Source organism: Carlito syrichta, unplaced genomic scaffold (genome assembly GCF_000164805.1).
Source record: "Carlito syrichta isolate Samal-C Ts95f unplaced genomic scaffold, Tarsius_syrichta-2.0.1 Scaffold303164, whole genome shotgun sequence".
Lineage (NCBI taxonomy): Eukaryota > Metazoa > Chordata > Mammalia > Primates > Tarsiidae > Carlito > Carlito syrichta.
Window position 1 is genome coordinate 293,185 of NW_007247260.1, and position 20,713 is coordinate 313,897.

General features: G+C 41.8%; 1 protein-coding gene across 1 annotated transcript in view; it reads right to left on the reverse strand.

Annotated features, from left to right (window-relative positions):
- The window catches only part of IL13RA1 (interleukin 13 receptor subunit alpha 1), a 46,180-nt gene extending 26,309 nt beyond the window's left edge, over positions 1–19,871 (reverse strand). Inside the window, exons 1-4 of the mRNA XM_021712284.1 lie at positions 19,734–19,871; positions 12,965–13,103; positions 10,645–10,765; positions 785–972 (exon numbers count right to left, since the gene is read on the reverse strand). Of these exons, the coding sequence (XP_021567959.1) occupies positions 785–972; positions 10,645–10,709 (253 nt within the window). The 5' untranslated portion in view covers positions 10,710–10,765; positions 12,965–13,103; positions 19,734–19,871. The remainder of the gene's footprint in view (positions 1–784; positions 973–10,644; positions 10,766–12,964; positions 13,104–19,733) is intronic.
- Between the last annotated feature and the right edge of the window lie 842 nt (positions 19,872–20,713).

Sequence of the window (20,713 nt, forward strand, 5' to 3'; positions counted from 1 at the left end):
CCAGCTACGCGGAAGGCTGAGGCGGAAGAATCGCCGGAGCCCAGCAGGTCGAGGCTGCGGTGGCCGGGAGCGGCCACTGCACTCCAGTCTGGGTGACAGAGTGAGACTCCAACTCAAAAAAAAAGAAACTTAATGTCCAATGTGGCAGTACTGAGAGGTGAGGCCTTTAAGAGGTGACTGAGTCATGAGGGCTCTGCCTTTGTGAATGGATTCATTCATAGATTAATGAGTTAATGGATTAATCGGTTATCATGGGAGTGGGACTGGTGGCTTTGTAAGAAGAGGAAAAGAAACCTGAGTTAACATGCTAAGCCCCTGCCATGTGATGCTCTGTGCTGCCTCAGGACTCTGCAAAGTGTCCCCACTATCAAGAAGGCTCTCATCAGATGCAGTCCCCCAACCTTGGACTTCTCAGCCTCCATAGCTGTAAGAAACAAATTCCTTTCTTTATGAATTACTCAGTTTCAGGTATTCTGTTACAAGCAACAGAAAATGGACTGAGACAATTCCAATCTTGATTTACAACTAACTGCTGTAAGTTTCAACACACTCCCAAGTAAGCAAGACTGGCAGCATCTGGCACATGTGTTTAATACATATTAGAATTTCCAAGTTTATGCCTTTAAAAATAATCTACCAAAGAAAGTTATACATAAATATAGCCCCTTGTTTTGGAAAGATCTTAAGACCAAAAAAATCACCATTTTTTATTATTTGTATTGAGTGTTCAAAAGACATAACACAGTCTTTATCCACATTGGCATAGAGGACGTCTAAAACTTACCACGGGAAGATAAAGGCACGATATTGAAGGATGGTCTGATTTTCCCTGCATTATCCTTGACCATTATCTGAACACTGTTTTGTTCAAAACTGGAATCCTTTCCTTTAGTCAGATCAAAGGAACAACCACTGCGTTGACCTTCTCTATAGATATTTTCACACTGATGAATTTTTCCCAGGCCGCTGTGCCTACAAGATAAAATGAGACAACTGTCTTCATAATTTTTAACAAGGTATTCAAGAAACAAGGGAAGAGGTTTTTTTATGATTGAAAGAGATTTCCATGAAAAGAAATATTTGCAATATGGCAAGATAGATTTTTTAAAACCCCTATTTTACAATGTGCTCATTTCATACACCAGGAAGAAAAGACTGTTCCTTTTTACTGAACATTGGTACTATCACCAGCTACAGAAACTACAAGAGTCCTAACTATTTCATCTTTGGTATAAGAAAAGATGTTCTGAGGTCAGGACTAGAAATTCTATGCTTCTTGAAAATGGCTATCTACAGGCCCAGTGTGTGCTTGGCATATATTCAGGAAGACAGAGGAAGGTTCTCTGACTGCACGATATAGAGTTGCCCAAGATGGCCTCTCTGTTCCTAGGAGTGCGACAGGATCTGGGGTTAAAAAAAAAGAAAGAAAAGAAAAAGCCTAGCTGCTGAATTCCATGTCACCTCTGGTCTCTGCCTGCTCCTTCCTTGGTTTTTGTTTTTTTGTTTTTTGGGGGCTTGTTTTCTCCCTCCTTCCTCTTTCCACAGGGGTCTCACTGTATTTCTGCCTCCCTCATCCACTCACCTCCAGTTTATCACTCCCATTCCTTGACTCTAATTTCTGTGCTGGGGACTCCTATCCTGCCCTCTCACCTTGGAGCTAGTTCTAGATTTCCAACTGTTCCATTTGAGTGTTTCACTCTTGCCTCAGTCTCCAAAACATATCATGCACACTCTTACCCATTAAAATGCTTTCTCTTTCAACCTTCCCATTTCCATTAGTCAGGGCTAATTTTCTCTGGGCTCCTAAATCACATACTTTGAAATTATCCTCCTTCCCCCTTTTTCTGAATTCTACCATCAAATTCTGTTCTCTCTTTCTTTGCAAAGCTTCTTGGATTCTCATCTTCTTTGACACTCCCATTGTCCACTCTCTGATTCATACACTAATCACTTCAGGCTTCATTTCCTCCCCAGACTGACCTCCCTGACCTTCATTATTAGTACCTTGCATTCACTGCCAGATCAGCTATTCCAAACACAACAACTTTCTAAGTGTCTCACTCCACTGTGTGGCTTTTAACGGCTTCCATAAGTAGTACTGCTGGTACCTTCTTTCCCACTTCACCTCTACACATACTTTCCCCAGTGATTATCAGCACCTAGCACAGGGCAGAGACAGAATGTATTCATCACATTTGGTTTTTTGCCTAGGCTGTCAGAGAATTCTGTTTTATAGTAACTGGCAGAAGATTCAAGCCTTACATCATCAGCTACAATGGGAGTTGTGCAAAGATTCTGCAGAAAAGGAAGACAATTTAAAAATAATGAACTAAGAGTAAAGAGTCCCTAACCCTTGACCTGTTCCCTTGGAATTGTCTGTAGTAATTTAAAATGCAGATTCCTCAAACCTTCTCCCAAAAGGTCTGACTTAGAAGGTTTTGCCAGGGCCTGGGAACCAGTGTCCTTACAGCAATTCTCCAAGGTGCAAATCAGGTTAAAAAAAAAAAAAACTCAGAGCTAACGTATTTACTCCTTCAAAGGCTATGCAAAGAACTGCTTCAATATAAAAAATGCTCTTTTCTTTCAAGAGGAAGTACATAAGCTTTTTCTCCTAGTTGCAGGCCTCTGTGGTTTATGAAACTAACAGTATTTTAAAAATTAAGTTACTGTCATGACTAGTTTTTAGATCAGACAGTCCTGGAATGTTTTCTGCCCACAGCCAAAAACAGAAACTGAAAAAATCTTATGACATTTTTCTTACATAACCAAAGAAACCTAGGTATAAAATTGACTTTTTATAATGAAATGAACTCTAATGCACAATATTTCAGCTCCTGTCTTCATTTTTGTACCCTGAGTATCTTATATAAACCCGTGGGTTCCAGATATGAAATATTAAAACAATTTTGTTGTAATTTAGAAATAATAAAAGGGAAAATACTGGCTCTCTATAGACAACATTTTGGGTTTCTTGTGAAAGATTAGATGATAACCTAAGATAGCAAATGATTCCTGTTAACCCTCTGCACTCAGAGACATCTCTCAGATCACCTTCCAGCAACTCGACCTCACATTTTCACAAAATAGCGAAAAACGAATCACTTCATATTAAATAGTATAGTAAAATAATTGGTTCCAATTATTTTACTGTAATGATATGTGGCTTATAATGGAGTTTTGGACATTGAGGAACTTATGACCAAACAAATCAAAAATTTTTCTTATATTTTTCTAATGTGTGGTAACACGTGAAACAATCACCGACATGATTTGCAGGTCCATTAATACATGTTGTGCAATAGTAAATTGCTTGACGTCTTTAACCTGGTGTTTTTCTATTCAAGCAATGTAGTCTCATTTTCTTCCTCCCTAATTAATAATAGGTAATATATTGTCCAGTCTGTTGTTTGAAGGAGATGTGGAAGGACGTATTCATGATTCCTGAAAAACCACTTCTCAACTGATCAATCATATCTCAGTATATATTCCATCTCTTCATTTGCTTTTTCATGCAGTTTGGAGAACTTGAAGTAAACATGCATTTTTGAAAACTTTGCACTTGCATACGTTTATCTTGTATAATCACCACCAATCTCTTTATGTCTCCTGAGAGGGGCCAGCCAAGTGGTTTGCTAGATTTACGATGTCCCCCTCAGAAGGGACATCCAAGTGCCTAAGGGCTAGAATGTACACACTGAATTCATTCACAGAATCACACTGCAGACATGAGGAAATGGACGGATTAAAGACTATTCCCCTAACCTAAAAGATGATTAGTGTGGTAAGAAATTCCCTAAAATTCATTGACTTGGCTAATCTCCAGCTGTTCAGGTCAGGCTCTTATCAATGCCAGACTGCCCCTGCAGGGACACAAGGCATTGCCCTAGGGTTTTGAAAGAACATAACATGGATTTAATATACCTAATAAGCAGCCATTTTAACATTGCCTAAATCCCATGTTTTTCTAGCAGTTTACTTAACTTACCCTCTAATCACTAGCCAAGGACACAACCGGTATCTCAGAGGTAGCTATTGATACTTGCTTTACAACTCCCCCTCCCCAGCTTGTTACTAACTAGTTTTTGTATTCCAAGTATTTGCCTCCACCCATAAGACCCAAGTTAATCTAATCAGACCTTCTGACATTCATGACACTGACAGACCCCACCACCATGGCAGCAGTCACGTGACTAACCCACCCATCTGTCTGCTGTCCTTCACCTGATGTCAGTTACCTGCCCCCTTCCTGATGAGGTGGAGCAGACCACCGCTCAATCACCTTGATGACCTTCCCTCATCAAAGGGAAGGATTAAAAGAACTCAACCATGAGCAACCAGGAGCCATTTGCCTTACTAGACTATGGTGTGGTCATGTGCTCTTTGAGCTACGGCCGTTGCCATGTTTCCTAAGCTTTGGTCCCCCTCTCCTACCTTGGAGAGGTGAATCTCTTTCTCTCTGTAATTTACTTTCTAAATCAACTTTATTTTTCAATTTAACTTCTATGCAATGCTTTGCATCTTTCGTGTGGCACCAGATCTCACACCAGAGACACCCACACCCCCAGCAGGCCTGATCTAACAAACATTCTAGAGGCCCTGCTGGGAGTGTTACCTAACAGGTTTCAGTGAATTATCTTGAATTCAAAAAAATGACTCCACATTTTCTGGTTAGAAATTAGGGAAAATAGTCTTCGGCAGTTTGTTTGATGTGATTTACACAGGTACCTAAACCATTTCTGGTGCTCACCAATGAGCACTGTGTCTTGACTCCCTTTCTTTGGTGGTTTTAATGAGAAAGGATCTATCTAGGGGAGAGCAAGGGAGAAGGAGGTATGTTATAGGTGCTCATTCTGTGGGATGGGGGAAGAGGCCAGCACTGTGTACTGACTACATCTGCAAGGGAGTGGGGATGGATACTAAAAAATCCATGATGATAGCTATCATGTATTGAGTGCTTACTCTTATACAGATGCCAGCAGTTAGTCATGGCTCCATACACTTTTCAAATAATAACAGTCTTTGCAGCAACATTACGATTTAGACACTGGCTGGGGGCGGTGGCTCATACTTGCAATCCCAGCACTTTGGGAGACCGAGGCAAGAGGATTGCCTGAGCCCAGGAGTTCAAGACCAGCCTGGGCAATAAGGCAAGACCTCGTCTCTACAAAAAATCAAGAAATTAGCTGGGCATGATGGTACACGCCTGTAGTTCCAGCTACTTGGACGGCTGAAGCAGAAGGATCATCTGAGCCCAGCAGGTCGAGGCTGTGGGAGCCGTGATCATGCCACTGCACTCCAGCCTGGGCAACAGAGTGAGACTCTGACTCAAAGATGGAGGAGGAGGCAGCCGCAGCAGTGGCGGTAACACTATTATTACCATCTTGATTTTACAGATTACAAAACTGAGGCCCAAAATCACATTGCAGTAAGGAAGAGAGCCAGCATTTGAACCCAAGAAGTGTGGCTTCAGAAAGGATAAGCTGCGAGGTGGTGAGGACAGGTGGTGAGAGACACAACAGAGTATATACTAGCACTGTCCAACAGAACTTTCTGTGATTATAGAAGTGTTCCATATCTGTGCTGTCCAATAAAAGAGCCACTGGTTACCTTGGAAACTGGCCAGTGAGATTGGGCAACTTAAGTTTTCATTCCATTCTATTTTAATTAATTTAAATTAAAATGTAAATATCTACATGTAGCTAGCAGCTCCTGTATTGGACAGCACAGGTCTACACCACAGAAAGAGCCCCTGCTGAAGACTAGCTCTGGGATTGTGTATAACAAGAAGTAGGGTCCTTGATATCTGCCCCACCCCAGATGCCAGAAAACTACCACTGTATTGGTATTGCTTTTTGAGCAACCTCAGTGGTTGTATAAATTGGGCCCTGCAAAAAAGACATCAACTGAAGGCTGAAAGCCGGTCCAAGAACCATCTGCTGCTGTCAGCTTTGGCAAGAGCCTGCATAAGACCAGAGGAAGAGGAACACTTCAACCCAGAGGAACATGGATGCTTTTTCGAATTGGTCAGTCCAATTTTTTTTAATTCATTCACCCAGAGGGGATACTCTTTGCAATTTGCACTGATACTTGATTTGTGCTAGTATATCCCCAAGGCACTTTCTTATTTTTATCTGAAAATAGCCCCGACTAGGCTACGGTCTAACTCCGATGCCACCCCGATTCTAATATGCTGGGCTCCTTTTCTGCACAGTCTGCCATGGAATGAGATATAGTTTTAAGATTTCTTCCTTTATTTTACCGACCCTTATATAGAGACACAGGTTCTTGAAAGGTTTTCCCAATGACCCCAGGGAAAACAAAAAGGTTAACAGCATAATAGATACAGGAATGTTATCAATTCATAGGACATCTTAAAAGCCTGTGCAACAGCTCTCCCTAAACTTCACTGCCACACCACAGAACCAGTCTATTCCTTCTAAGGCTTTGTTCTTTGACCCCTTCATTAGCAATTCTTCAGGAAGCCAGATCTACTGAATCCTTCTCTCTTTTTATTCCTGAACTACAATGCTCCTCAGTTGCTGATACCTCCTAAGTCCTCAACCCAAACCTGAATGTTCTCCAGCTTTGGATACTACCAAACATTCACAACTTACTTATGGAACTCCTACCATTCGTCAGGCTTCAGTGGAGGAACAAGACACAGACCCTGCTCTCATGGGAGGTAGCAGTCTGTGGCAGGCTACTGCTAAGTAAACAGGAAGTGACAACACAATGCAGAGAGTACTATGATACAGGAAAGTGTGAGGTGCCATGGGACAAGAGGAAGGAGCACACATCTAGAGACACTTGAGAGGTCAAGGAAGGCTTTTTGGACAGGAAATGTTATCTGAGCTGTGATATGAACAAAGATGAGGCATCCAGGTGAAAAGAAAAGGCCTGGGCTGCAAGAGGATGAAGAATGCTTCCATTGTTCTGTTGGAATGTTCTGTTTGAGTATTTGAAGAGTCAGTGTGAGGAACTGAAAGAAGTTCAGTGTGGGCAGATGTAGGCTGCAAGAGAAGCAGGGGAGCAGGGAGGGAGACATAACTGAGACTGGAGAGGTCAGTGGGGGGCCAGGTGGTAAAAAGCTTTGTCTGTAATGCTGAAAAGTTTGAGCATTAACTCAAAGCCACCAGGGAGCCATGGAAGTATATATATCTTGAGACTTTAATGTCCCTGAAAATTCAATGATCTGAAGATCAGTTCCTTTTATCAAAGGTCATATTTAATCCAGCTTTTAAGTGATTTAGCAGCCACTGCTACATTTGATCAGACTATTAATTTACATTCATATGCCAATTTTTTAAATGAAGCATTTGCCCACAAAAAATAGTCCTTTTTCCCACTGTTTATATATAACAACTCCTACCTTTGTCTGTTTCTCAATACCCTAAGTTTTGGCTGAATTACTTGGAAGGGTGTTAAGTAAAGGAGAAACGACAGGTGCCAAGAGTGTTCAAGTGAAACCATAAAACCACAAATAAGAATTATTTACATCAGGGAGGAAAAAAACAAACCTCCAGACAGAACCACACAATCTCCATCCCTCTGGCTTCACCTGCAGCACTTCCCAACACTGCCAGGAGGACTCTTCCACCGGGGAAGAGAGTGAATGTGAACCCCATGGCAGCTTTGGAGGTTCTTTTCTTTTCTTTTTTGAGTCAAGGTCTTGCTCTGTCACTCAGGCTGGAGCGTAGTGGCATGATCACAACTCTCTGCAATCTTGACCTCATGGGCTCAGGTGATCCTTCTGCCTCAACCTTCCGAGTGGCTGGGGCTACGGGCACATACAACCATGCCCAGCTAATCTTTTTACTTTTTATTTATTGTAGAAATGAGGTCTTGCTATGCTGCCTAGGCTGGTTTTGAACTCCTGGGCTCAAGCAATCCTCCCATCTCTGCCTCCCAAAGTGCTGGGATTATAGTCATGAGCCACTGTACCCAGCCTGAAGGTTTTCATTCAGAAATGTGGTTTTTTTTTTTTTTTTGCATTCTATTCCTTGAGATAGTCATGAGTGTTTTAATGTACCAAAAAATACTTTTCATCAAGTTATCAGGTAAAATAGACACTCCAGGATGAAAGGACACGTTTATCCAGTAGCTTCAAAAGTCCTAGACACATGTCTAGGCATAGTGGCTCATGTTTGTAATCCCAGCATTTTGGGAGGCCAAGGTGGGAGGATCACTTGAGCTCAGAAGTTAGAGACCAGCCTAGGAAACATAGTGAGACACCATCTCTACAAAAAATCAAAATTAAAAGAAAAAAATGGCTGGGCATGGCAAATACCTGCAGTCCTAGCTACGTGGGATGCTGAGGCAGGAGGATTGCTCGAGCCCAGGAGTTTGAGGCTACAGTAAGCTGTGATCATACTAATACACTCTAGCTTGGGCAACAGAGCAAGACCCTGTCTTTAAAAAAAAAGTCCTGGATACAGCTCTCCACACCCCGTTATCTCAGAAGCAGTCTTAACAAATGAGTCAGGGGGACAAGGCCATGTGCTGGCACTAGATCGCCCCTTCTCCGCCCTGATATCACGCGGATTGAATATTCCTCAGAACACTCTTCCCTAGAGGCCAGCCTCTGAGAAACTCCCCCATTTTGGCAGTCTTTCCCCTTCATCAAGACCTCCCAGCTTCCCCCACTCCGATCACTTCTCCCCACATTCCTGCCACCACCCCAAACTCCACCCTAACTTCCCATAGGAATCTGTCTATCCCTCTGCAACAGCCTTTGGCATACATTGTCTTATTTTAATATAGTCACCACGCCAGACACCATCTCCTTCTCTGTATTTTAAGCTTTGGAAATGAAGAGACATGTTTCTTGCCTTTCCTGCGCATTTAGTGCTTTACTAACAAAGTGTTATAAATAAAGGTTTACTGAATTGAAATGGATTAATCTGGTCCTTTCTTCCTTCCTCTGTTCCTAATAATTCTAGGCTCTAAAAAAAAGAAATGAGCTGGATGTAGTGGCTCACACTTATAATCCTAGCACTTTGGAAGGCTGAGGCAGGAGGATCACTTGAGCCCAGGCATCGGAGACCAGCTTAGGCAACATAGCAAGACCTTGTCTCTACAAAAATTAAAAACACTAGCCAGGGATGGTGGTTTATACTTGTAGTCCCTGCTTCTCAGGAGGTTGAGGCAGGAGGATCACCTGAGCCCAGGAGGTCGAGACTGCAGTGAGTTGTGATCATGACACTGTACTCCAGCCTGTGTGACAAGGTTAAAATCTCAACTCAAATTTTTTTTAATTTAAAATTTTAAAAATAAAGGAAAGGAAATGATGGAAGACTTAATGAAGTTTGTAGGAGTTATACTCACAAACACCAAATACCAGAGTATCAAATATAAAAATATCAAAGTGATTTTGTGGGTAGCTAAACTACTTTTTGACCCTGGGCATAGATATAATTTTCCTTTTTAAAAGCAAACACCAACCGGGTGCGGTGGCTCACATCTATAATCCCAGCACTTTTGGAGGCCGAGGTGAGAGGAATGCCTGAGCAACTTGGTGAGACCTCGTCTCTACAATAAATCAAAACATTAGCCAGGTGTGGTGGCACGTGCCTGTAGTTCCAGCTACTTGGAAGGCTGAGGTGGAAGGATCACTTGAGCCCAGCAGGTCGAGGCTGCTGTGGCTGTGAGTGTGCCACTGCACTCCAGCCTGGGTGACAGAGTGAAACTCCGATTCCAAAAAAAAAGTAAATACCAATAACTCATATATTGCTGGTGGGAATGTAAGATGCTCCATCTGCTCTAGAAAACAGTTTGGCAAAAAATAGTTTATTAAAAAATAAAACTAGATATGCAATTACCCTATGACCAGCAATTGCACTCTTGGGCATTTATTCCAGAGAGATGAAAAGTTATGCTCATATAAAAACCTGTAAATGAATAACTGTAGAAACTTTATACATAACAGGAAAAAAACCCTGGAAATAACTGAGATGCCCTTCAATGAATGAATGGCTAAATAAACTGGTACATCCATGTCATGAAATACTACTCAGTAATAAAAACAAATGAACTCTTGATATACACAACAAGTTGTATGGCTCTCAAGGGCATTATGCTGAGCAAACAAAGCCAGTCTTAAGTGGTCATATACTGCAGGATTCCATTCCAGTAACGTGGAAAACAGATTAGTTGTTGCCAGAATTTAAAGACTTAGGGGACAGGAGTGTGGAGGGAGGGAGATTGCACGATGGAGGTGGGTGTGGTTATAAAATGGCAATTCAAGGGATCCTTGTGGTAATGGAACTATTCTGTATCTTTACATGTGATAGACTTGCACAGAACTATGTGCTCGTACACACACGAGTACTGGCTGGTAGGTTGTACCAATGCCAATTTTCTGTTTTTGATATCACACGACTGTTCCACAAGATACACTGGGAGAAACTGGTTGAAGGGTATATGTGATCTCTCCACGCATTTTGTTTTTTGCAAGATAGATCTATATTTAAAAACAGAATTTCTTTTATGTAGACACCAAAAGCAGATGTATTTTCAACTGAAGCATACTGCCTACCTTCTCGGGTTTGCAGAAAAGAAATAGACTGTTGTTTTAATTAGATTGGACCCAAAGGCTCCCAACACAATCGCAGTCAGTCCTCCAATAACTTGAGTGTACATACTCACCAGTAGTAGAGAGTATAATTAGTGTCAGGACTTGTATTCCGTCCAGGAAGCCAAGAACACTTCATGTAGCTCAGGTTGTGCCAAACGCATTGGAGCTCAGTCACAGCAGACTCAGGATCACCTAGAATATCCAGGCCAAGAGTTTAGGACCCTTCTTTCCTGTAACGCAGACCAGCCACTTGCTCTGTGGCATGGGGGATGGTGAGGGTGTTTCATGTTGCTTTACCACAAAGCAAATCCCTAATCTCTTACATCATTGTACCCAGAAATCATCCAGGATGGAGAAAACCCAAATCTAATTAGTTCACAACATTCTCTCTGACCTCTGGATACAAGGAAATCATCTTTGCTATCTAGGAGGGACCCTAACTCTTGCACATCTAACTGGAGAAGTTAAAGATCAATCATATTTCAATCATAGGCAATGATTATAGAATTCCTAAGTGGATGCAGAAACACAAACAACCTTTATATATACCCGTCTTTCTTTAAAACAATCTTTATTGAGGTACAATATACTCTCCTGTCTTTTGGCCAATATGACACATCTTGTTTAAAAAAATAAACATGCCTCCTGAAGCAACTCTGGGAAAAGGCAAGCATAACTTAACCCTTGGTATTTGTCTATTTTGTGCTGGGACTTTAGGAGCCCTGAAGTCTTTCTGACCTGAACAATCTCTATGTTCACAAAGCCATTTTAGTTAAGGTGTCGTGTCTTTAAACTAAATGCCTCAGTTTAAAATATAAGCTTGTTATCCTTCATGATCCTTAACAGGGTCCTGTACTGAGCCATCATCAATTATTTTACATCTTAGTATAATTTTGGGGGCTTTTTTCTGATTATCAAACTCATAAAAAATGAGAATAGGGTAGGTAAGTTGTTTTAAGGCCATGCTCCCAGAGGCCGGGCTCAGTGGCTCAGCCTATCATCTCAGCACTTTGGGAGGCTGAGGTGAGTGAATTGCCTGAGCTCATGGGTTTGAGACCAGCCCAGGCACCTTGGTGAGACCTTGTCTCTACAATAAAAAATAAAAAATTAGCTGGGCATGGTAGCGTGAGACTGTAGTTCCGGCAACTTGGAAGGCTGAGGGCAGAAGGATTGCTGGAGCCCAGCAGGTTGACGCTGGGTGGCCATGAATGTGCCATTGCACTCCAGCCTGGGCGACAGAGTAAGACTCCAATTAAAACAACAACAACAACAACAACAAAAAACCAAAACATGCTCCCAGTTTCCTAGCAGTCCTGGAGTTTATAGTATTACCAAGAGTACTTCAAGTGTTTGTGATCAGTGCAAAGCAGGTAGAGAGAATAGCATGGAACATCAGCCACCTAGTGATAAGATTTGGAGGTGGGCGATGGGGCCCTCTTCTGCCCAAGCAAGAAACAACATAATATAAATAGATAATATATATACACAGCATTTGCCAGGCACTATTCTGAGCTTCTCATATATACTGACTTATGCAATTCTCCCAACGATCTTAGGAGGTAGATACCATCATCATCCCCATTTTACAGATGAGGAAACTGAGGTGCAGAGAGTAATTTGCCCAAGGTCACACAACTAATAGCTGGCATAGCTTGGACTTCAATGTAGACAGCTGGCCTATACTGATTACCATTCTTAATCAGTATACACTACTCCCTGTATGTAACATACGAGCCAGAAGGACATTGGGTGAGGTAGGATTGGGGAACAATTACCAACCTCACTACTAGACAGCTATTCCTAAGGGCTAGACTTGTACTGAAGCTAGGCCAGCATCCTATTTTGCTTTTTTTAATATCCTTTCCCAAACATATCTTGCATATCATACTAATCTCCATATATAATGAGTAAGATAGTATTTCTTTTTTTAAGGCACTGGACCTGGAATGTGAAGACCCCTAGTAAGTCACTCAGTTCCTTTCTTCCTCATAAAATGGGTCAGAGTAATAATAATACATGCCTTACTTCATGAAATAAGCCTGTGAGGTTCAATTTAGGGGAAGGGTGTGTGTGTGTGTGTGTGTGTGTGTGTGTGTGTGTGTGTGTGTGCATGTGTGTGTGTGTGTGTGTGTGCATGTGTGTATCATTTTTCAGATTTTAAGTGCTATATAACTATTAGGCATTGTTATTCAAGTAGTCTGTGAGCTCCTTGAAAGGCAGAGGCATTGTCATATTTTCACTGTGTTGCCAGTACCTACTACAGTGCCTGGCACTTATCAGACTCGGCATATGTTTGAGAACTGAAAGAATTAACGAACAATGAACATATAAGCATATAGAGCATTTGGGGTTAGTCTCTAAACATCAAGAGATAGTGCTTTCAGTTGTTACCTTCAGGGGGCAAGGTGCACTTTTCAACCAAAATGCTGGGCTTCTCACTTTCATTGGTGCTACACTGGGACCCCACTTGCAGACAAATTCTCTCATTCAGGGCAACTTCTTCTGAACGACGAGTTTCTGAAGCAATTTTCTAAGGTTAGGAGAGGTAAAAAAAAGTTGCTTCAGCAAAGATGCAAAGATACACTTAAATAGCAAAATATCAGCATGCTCAAATGTGTTTTAAAAAACAGTAAGTTCTCAAATGGTATAGAGCACAGATTTTCAGCTAGAGGAGATTTTGCTCCCCCTTCCACCCTCTGGGATGTTTGATAATAGTTAGGGATATTTCTGGTTGTCATAATTTAGGAGGCGATGGCTACCAGCATCTAGTAGGTAGAAGTTAGGGACGCTGCTGAACATCCCACCATGCATATGACAGTCCCCATCCCCCTACAGCAAACCCTTCACTAAATGTCAGTAGTGCCACCATTGAAAAACTGGTGTAGATAAAAGATAAGTTTCCATATTTTATTTTAATTTTATTTTTGAGTTAGAGTCTCACTCTTTGCCCAGGCTAGAGTGCAGTGGCACACTCATGGCTACCACAGCCTCAACCTGCTGGGCTCTGCAATCCTTCCACCTCAGCCTTCCAAGTAGCCAGAACTACAGGCATGTGCTACCACACCCAGCTAATTTTTGATTTATTGTAGAGACGAGGTCTCACCAAGTTGCCCAGGTGGGTCTCAAACCCACGGGCTCAGGCGATCCACTAGCCTTGGCCTCCCAAAGTGCTGGAATTACAGGCTGAGCCACCAAGCCCAACTAGTTTCCATATTTCAAATGTGTAAACATCATGAAATTTTTCTATAAACCTACTATGCTACACATCAACTGTCTAAAAGCAATTTTAAAGAAAACAACATGATTATCAAAATTCATCTCCAAGAAAATGTATTATACCATCAAGATCAAGGTAAAAAACAGGCCAAGGTGGTGGCTCACTCCTGTAATCCCACCACTTTAGGAGGTGGAGGTGAGAGGATTGCTTGAGGCCAGGAGTTCGAGACCAGGCTGGGCAACTTGGAAAGACCTCATCTCTACAATAAGTCAAAAGTAAAAACTTATCTAGGCACGGTGAAACATGTCTGTAGTTCCAGTTACTTGGAAGGCTGAGGTGGAAGGATCACCTGAGCCTGCAGGTCAAGGCTGCTGTAGCCATGAGTGTACATGACAGCCTGGCGACAGAGTGAGACTCTGACTCAAAAAAAAAATCAAGGTTAAAAAAAGGATTGTTTTAAGAATCCAGTAATCATGGTTAGTTCTGGGGAGATAAAGGAAAGGGGGGTGTCTGAGGGCCAAAGAAAGACTTTGCATTAAACCCTTTCTGTACTGTTTGACTATTTTGACTATCTCACACATGCATATAAATTTCAAAGGTTGCTATATGCACGGAGTATGTGTACTCTTTTTCTGAAAAGTAGACAAGCTCTAAGGAACCACAGGAAGCCAGCTTATAGACATCATAGACATAAACCACCAATCTGGTTATTAAGATTTCAAATAATGAGATTAAAGGGCTCTCTGGGAAATTAACATGTCCCAAACTGACAGAGTTGGAATAATTAAGAATGGAGTTGCTTTTTAATCAGAGCTCCAAAGACAACGCTTCCTGTTTTCCAGTAGTTTCTGACTCAAGTTTGAGATAGTATTTCCTTTTATATACGTGCTGATTGCCACGAAGGGGAAAATTTGCCACAGTTATATCTATGTACCACCCCAGGGAGCTATTTTGTCATGTCACATGCTGCTGCCAGCTGAGCATGAGGGCAACTGTGAGACATTCCCAAAGCTAGGACCTAAGGAGGCCCCCTGAAAAGTAGCTAGCAAATGAACAATGAATAAAGCACAACAAAGACATGAAAACAAAATCACTTTAGAGACAAAACAGCTCTTAGATCCAGTCAAGGCAGCACTCTGAGAAAGGAAAAACAGAAAAGGAAATATTTGCAGGCACAATCCTGGTGGGGAGAAAAGAGACGGTGGCTTAGCTACATGGACACCGAAAATTTCTGTCCCCCAGAGAAGTTTGTTTACCCTTAGTGGGGCCTCCAGCTATTCTTAGACAAGTACCTTTTTACAACTAATTCCTGATTCCTTGCCAAGAAACCTACTTATCATTTGGTTTCTCATATAGGCTCTGCCTACAGGGATGAAATATACCGATTATGTTGACAGAAGTCTTCCTAGAATGCCTCACCATTATTGTTTTCACAAGAACGTTAAGAAGCTGGCCTTTGAGAGAGAAATGTGTGCTGATGAAATGAGGTTTTTGAGACTGTGATGTTGAAGACCAGCCCCTGGAATCACAATAATGATGGCAGGAAGGTTTCGAATGTGAATTTTACTAACCTCACCATCTTACAAGCATAAGTCCTATACATCTCTGAAGGAGCCATCCTGACTCAAGGATCCTTGATAATTCTTGTTCAGAAGCTATATTTGCCCTTTGAGGGCACCAGGTGGAAATGTACAGTCAAATGCCATTAATTATAATCATTGTAGGAAAATGTCAGTTCCCTTATTATATTGACATTGTTCCAGTTAGTGGGCTGAGGAATTTTATAGCACAAACATTTATCATAATGGAATTTTTAAATTAAAAAATACTTTCGTATCTAAATCTGAATCTTACATTTTGGGCATATGAATAATAACATAACTTAGAAAACACAAAATAGAGGGAAAGAATAATTTTTAAAAATTTCTTGCAAGCCGGGCTCGGTGGCTCAGCCTGTAATCCCGCGCTTTGGGAGGCTGAGGTGAGTGGCTTGCCTGAGCCTGCGGGTTCGAGACCCGCCTGGGCAACTTGGTGAAACCTCATCTCTACAATAAATTTAAAAAAAAATTAGCTAGGCGTGGTAGCGCACACCTGCAGTTCCAGCAACTTGGAAGGCTGAGGCGGAAGGATTGCCAGAGCCCTGCAGGTCGAGGCTGCAGTGGCCGGGAGCGGCCACTGCACTCCAGTCTGGGTGACAGAGTGAGACTCCAACTCAAAAAAAAAAAAAAAAAATTCTTTCAAAGTTCTAGGTAAATACTATTAAATTGGCATGAATAAAGTAAGAACCCCAATTATCAAAGATCACCAAGTCAAGCATGCCTCTCTTCATCAGATAGGGAACTAAATTTCTTCCATTAGATCTTGATGAGGTATGTGTGATGTATCCCACGTGACTTTTGCTTTTGGTGAATCATTCCACTGGTAGCTGCTATATGACATTATGTTCCACCCCTCAGGGAATCTGGTCTCCTTTGCAACATTATGAAAGACCAAGGCCAGGATCCCGAACTAATCCCTCCCCCTCAGGACCAATGTCTACTTGGCTGGATGGCACCTTTCCCAACTCCAGAATTTCTTTCTCAGAAGGGAAGGGAGTCAGCTTCAGCTTCTGCCTCTCTGAATACCTTTTGATTAATTCGTCTAATGGGACTTGCTTATCTCTTGATGATGAAAGATAGCTCAAATCTGATGCCAGATTTTTCTTCTACTTGCCAGACTGAGGAACTATTTGACATTGCTAAAACAATAGTGGAGGGCTGCCCTCCACCATTAATCTTTTACATTAATCTTTTCAAAAATCATTTACACATCCCTATTTCTCACCTTGATGAGGCTCTAATCTGAAGACTGAAAATGACCTCAAGAGTTTATCTCATTTAGTAACCTGAGACCTTTAGATGTTTACATAAGTCCCTGACATATACAACTATCATAATATCACTGCTTCAGTATGCTTCAGAACTCTCAATTCTGCCTGATGACACTAATGTTGGACCCAAATGACACAAAGAGGAGAAGGAAATTACTCCTGCCACTCATTTTCAGCCTCCTGCTGGTAAACTTCAAATGGCCCAGACAGAACATCTCCTGTCACTGGAGATGTTCTGGAAGGAATCTTCCGTGTTTCTTACAACTGCAGGATTGATAGCTGTCACTGCTGTCAAATGGCTACAATCAATGAGTGGGCCTTAGGCAGGGCAGAGGTCACCCTTATTGCTTCTATCTGGTCCCTTCAGGGGCAAAATGGAGGGAACAAGACAACTTTCAACCATTTTGACCTGTAAGAGTGTCCATTTCATATGGTTCAAACTAACAACAGTAATAATAATAAAAGCTAACAATTACCCAGCACGAATTCTGTGTCAGCTACATTAAAGATCTCACTTCTTTTAAGGCACCCACTATCCATATGAAGTAGGTACTATTATAACCTTTCTCCTGTATTTTACAAACAAGAAAATGGAGGCTCAGAGAGGTTAAGCGACTTGCCCAAGGTTACACAGCTTGAAAGGGGAAGAAATAAAATTCCAAACCCAATTCTATATCATTCCACTGCCTCCTAAAGCTACTTTTAACTCTAAATTTCTGTATGTACACTGAGGAAGTAGCCTATTTCTGGACTAGAATATCAGCATGGCTATCTGATTGATCCTTGACAAGCAAATGAAAAGGGACCTGAAAGGCGACCTCTCCTCAGAGTTTCAATTAGATAACTTAGGTGACTATGGGGTTTACATCCAGAGGCACCTAAGGATCTTTCCCTGAATTTCTCAAGACTAAATTATAAGACAAATCGCCACTAAGACTCCAAATGCCTAGGGCCCTTCGTTAGGGGGAGCAAGAGGAAGCCAACAGTATGTAAAGGGGAACTCCAGTTTCACGCTAGAAGCATCACAGGCTTCCACATTTAGAAGCCCTCTGAATGCAAATACTTCCGACTAGCCTTGAATCTTTATCAAGTCACACCTATACCATAATGAACGCCTCATAAGGAAAGGGGAGAGGAAGGCAGGTTAGCAAATTTCCCTCCAGATGAAGAGCTTTTCCCATTCTCACTAGTAAACTCTCATATACATTATTGTCTGTGTTCCCACAAGTCAGGGAAGTGAGTAGGGTCACATTTCTTACACAAGGAAACTAATGTTCAGAGAGGTTAAGTAACTTACACCAGGTCACTGAGCCAGCTAAGAGTGACAGTACCAACCAGAACCTAGTTCTCCTGACTCTTCCTGCCACTAAAGCTGCCTGAACTTAGTGAATTCACAATTCACTGACACAAATAACAACTTCTCATTCTGTCTACTCAAAATCCTGGGCAAATTTAACCCCCAGACACACCCCATCAACACACACACAGACACACACATGGGGACACACACACACACACACACACACACACACACACACACACCCCATCAACACACACACAGACACACACACGGACACACACACACACACACACTCTGAAAGAAAGCATAAAGATATAAAACAGTCAAATAGGTTGGGCGCGGTGGTTTAAGCTTGTAATTCAAGCACTTTGGGAGGCCGAGGCTCAAGGATTGCTTTAGCTCAGGGGTTCAAGACCAGCCTGGGCAACTTGGTGAGACCTCATCTCTACAGTAAATAAAAAAAATAAGCCAGGAGTGGTAGAGCACACCTGTAGTTCCAGCTACTTGGAAGGCTGAGGCGAAAGGATCGCCTGAGCACAGCAGGTCAAGGCTGCAGTGGCTGTGAGTATGCCATTGCACTCCAACCTGGGCAACAGAGTGAGACTTCAACTCAAAAAAAACAAAAACAACAACCAAAAAAAAAAAAAAAGCCAGTCAAATAAGACTATCATAAAGAACCTGAAATTATCCAGTCCTATTAACAAAAATTCACTTATATCAGTCAACTACACCTGACTAGAAAAGTTGAAAGTTTTCCTCATTTTTCCTCAAGCATTAGGAAACTCTCTATGCAAACTCACCTACCATGACATCTTGTTTTTCCACTTTCCATATGGTCATTTATTTTTATACCACAAAGTTTTTGCATATCTATCTTTACATGTGATTAACAAGATGGTAAATGTGAAGCTGGGTGTGGTGTCTCACACCTATAATCCCAGCACTTTGGGAGGCTGAGGAGAGAGGACTGCTTGAGCCCAAGAGCTCAAGACCAGCCTGGGCAACACAGCGAGACTGGACTAGCCTCGATTCTTTATCTAATCACACCTAAACCATAATGAACACCTCGGCAGGACAGGAGAGGAAGGCAGGTTAGCAAATTTCCCTCCAGAAGAAGAAGAAGAAAAAAGGTAAATGTGAAAATTCCCCAAAAACTTAAAAGTGTTATATAGATACAAGTTGATATAGCTGCAGTCAGGAACACGGGAACAATTATTTTTGAGTCAAGGTCTCACTCTGTTGACCAGGCTGGAGGGTGGTGGCATGATCACTGCAGTCTTGACCTCCTGGGCTCGCACAATCGTTCCACCTTAGCCTCCCGAGTAGGTGGGAATACAGATATGCACCACCACGCCCAACTGATTTATTTATTTTTGTAGAGATGAGGTCCTCCTATGCTGCCTAGGCTGGTTCCAAACTCCTGACCTCAAGCAATCCTCCCATCTCAGCCTCCCCAAGTACTGGGATTACAGGCCACAGGAACAAATTTTAACAATAACATAATTATATATTGAATGCCTAATGGATAAAGATATCCAGTATTTCCTATCAGAGCAATCTCAATTACATTTAATTATCAAATAACTAGCAAACATTTTTAAGTGTTCGGTTATGTCAACAGCTGTTTCAATAACTTTCCCAAGTGAAATTGGGAAATACTCCAAAATAAAATCCCCATTTTGATGTAAGTTTAGAATTTGGTTTATTCTTAGCTCCAGTCCATGCTGTTCGCTTTACTTCATCAATATATAATAATATGTTCCAGAAAACTTACCTTATCCTGTTTGTCACCAAAATAACTAAAATACCATAGACTACAATTTGGGCTGGCTCCCTCAGGAGGATTCCAAGTCCATATAACTGTGCAGAGATTCTCAACGTAGACACTCAAGTTTGTCACAGGTGGCTGAGTTTCTGTTCAAACCAAGCACAAAAAATAAGCTTATCAACACTACTCAGTATTTTTAATGGTTCATTAAAAGATTGGTCCATTCTCCTAAGTCTTAGAAGCCAAAAATAATAATAGCTGAGTTAATATCTAACATTTACTGAGTCAGGCACTATTAGTTAGTTAGTTAGCTAGCTAGTTAGTTGGTTATAGTCAGGGTCTCACTCTGTTGACCATGCTAGAGGGCAGTGGTATGATTACAGCTTACCACAATCTCAACCTCTTGGGCTCAGACGATCCTTACACCTCAGCCTCTTGACTAGCTGGAACCACAGGTATGCACTGCTCTGCCTGGCTAATTTTTTTAAAAAAATTTTATAGAGATGAGGTCTCGCTATGTTGCCCAGGTTGGTCTCAAACTCCTGGCCTCAAGCAATCCTCGCACCCTGGCCCCCCAAAGTGTTGGGATTACAAGCGTGAGTCACCATGCCCAGCCTGGCACTATTTTAAACAGACTACACATGATAACCCATTTACTCCTCACAATAACCTTTGAGATAGGGACTCCTATTAGCCTCACATTAGAGATGAGGCAACTGACGCACAGAAAGGTTAAGTCACTTGTCCTACATCCCATGGCTAGTAAATGGCAGAACTGGCATTGCAACCTGGAAAGTGTGGCTCCAAGGTCACATTCTTAACTACTTGATAGTGAAGTTATATTCTTAAATTCTAGCATTTCCAAGCTGCTCTCCTCCTGGAATTTGGAGTTCCCTGATCTTGGGTTCCACATCTCACCTCACACAATACAGACAGTTCAATCTCAGCAGCTCTGCGAATCAGTTTTAAAAGTTCATCTTGTTTTT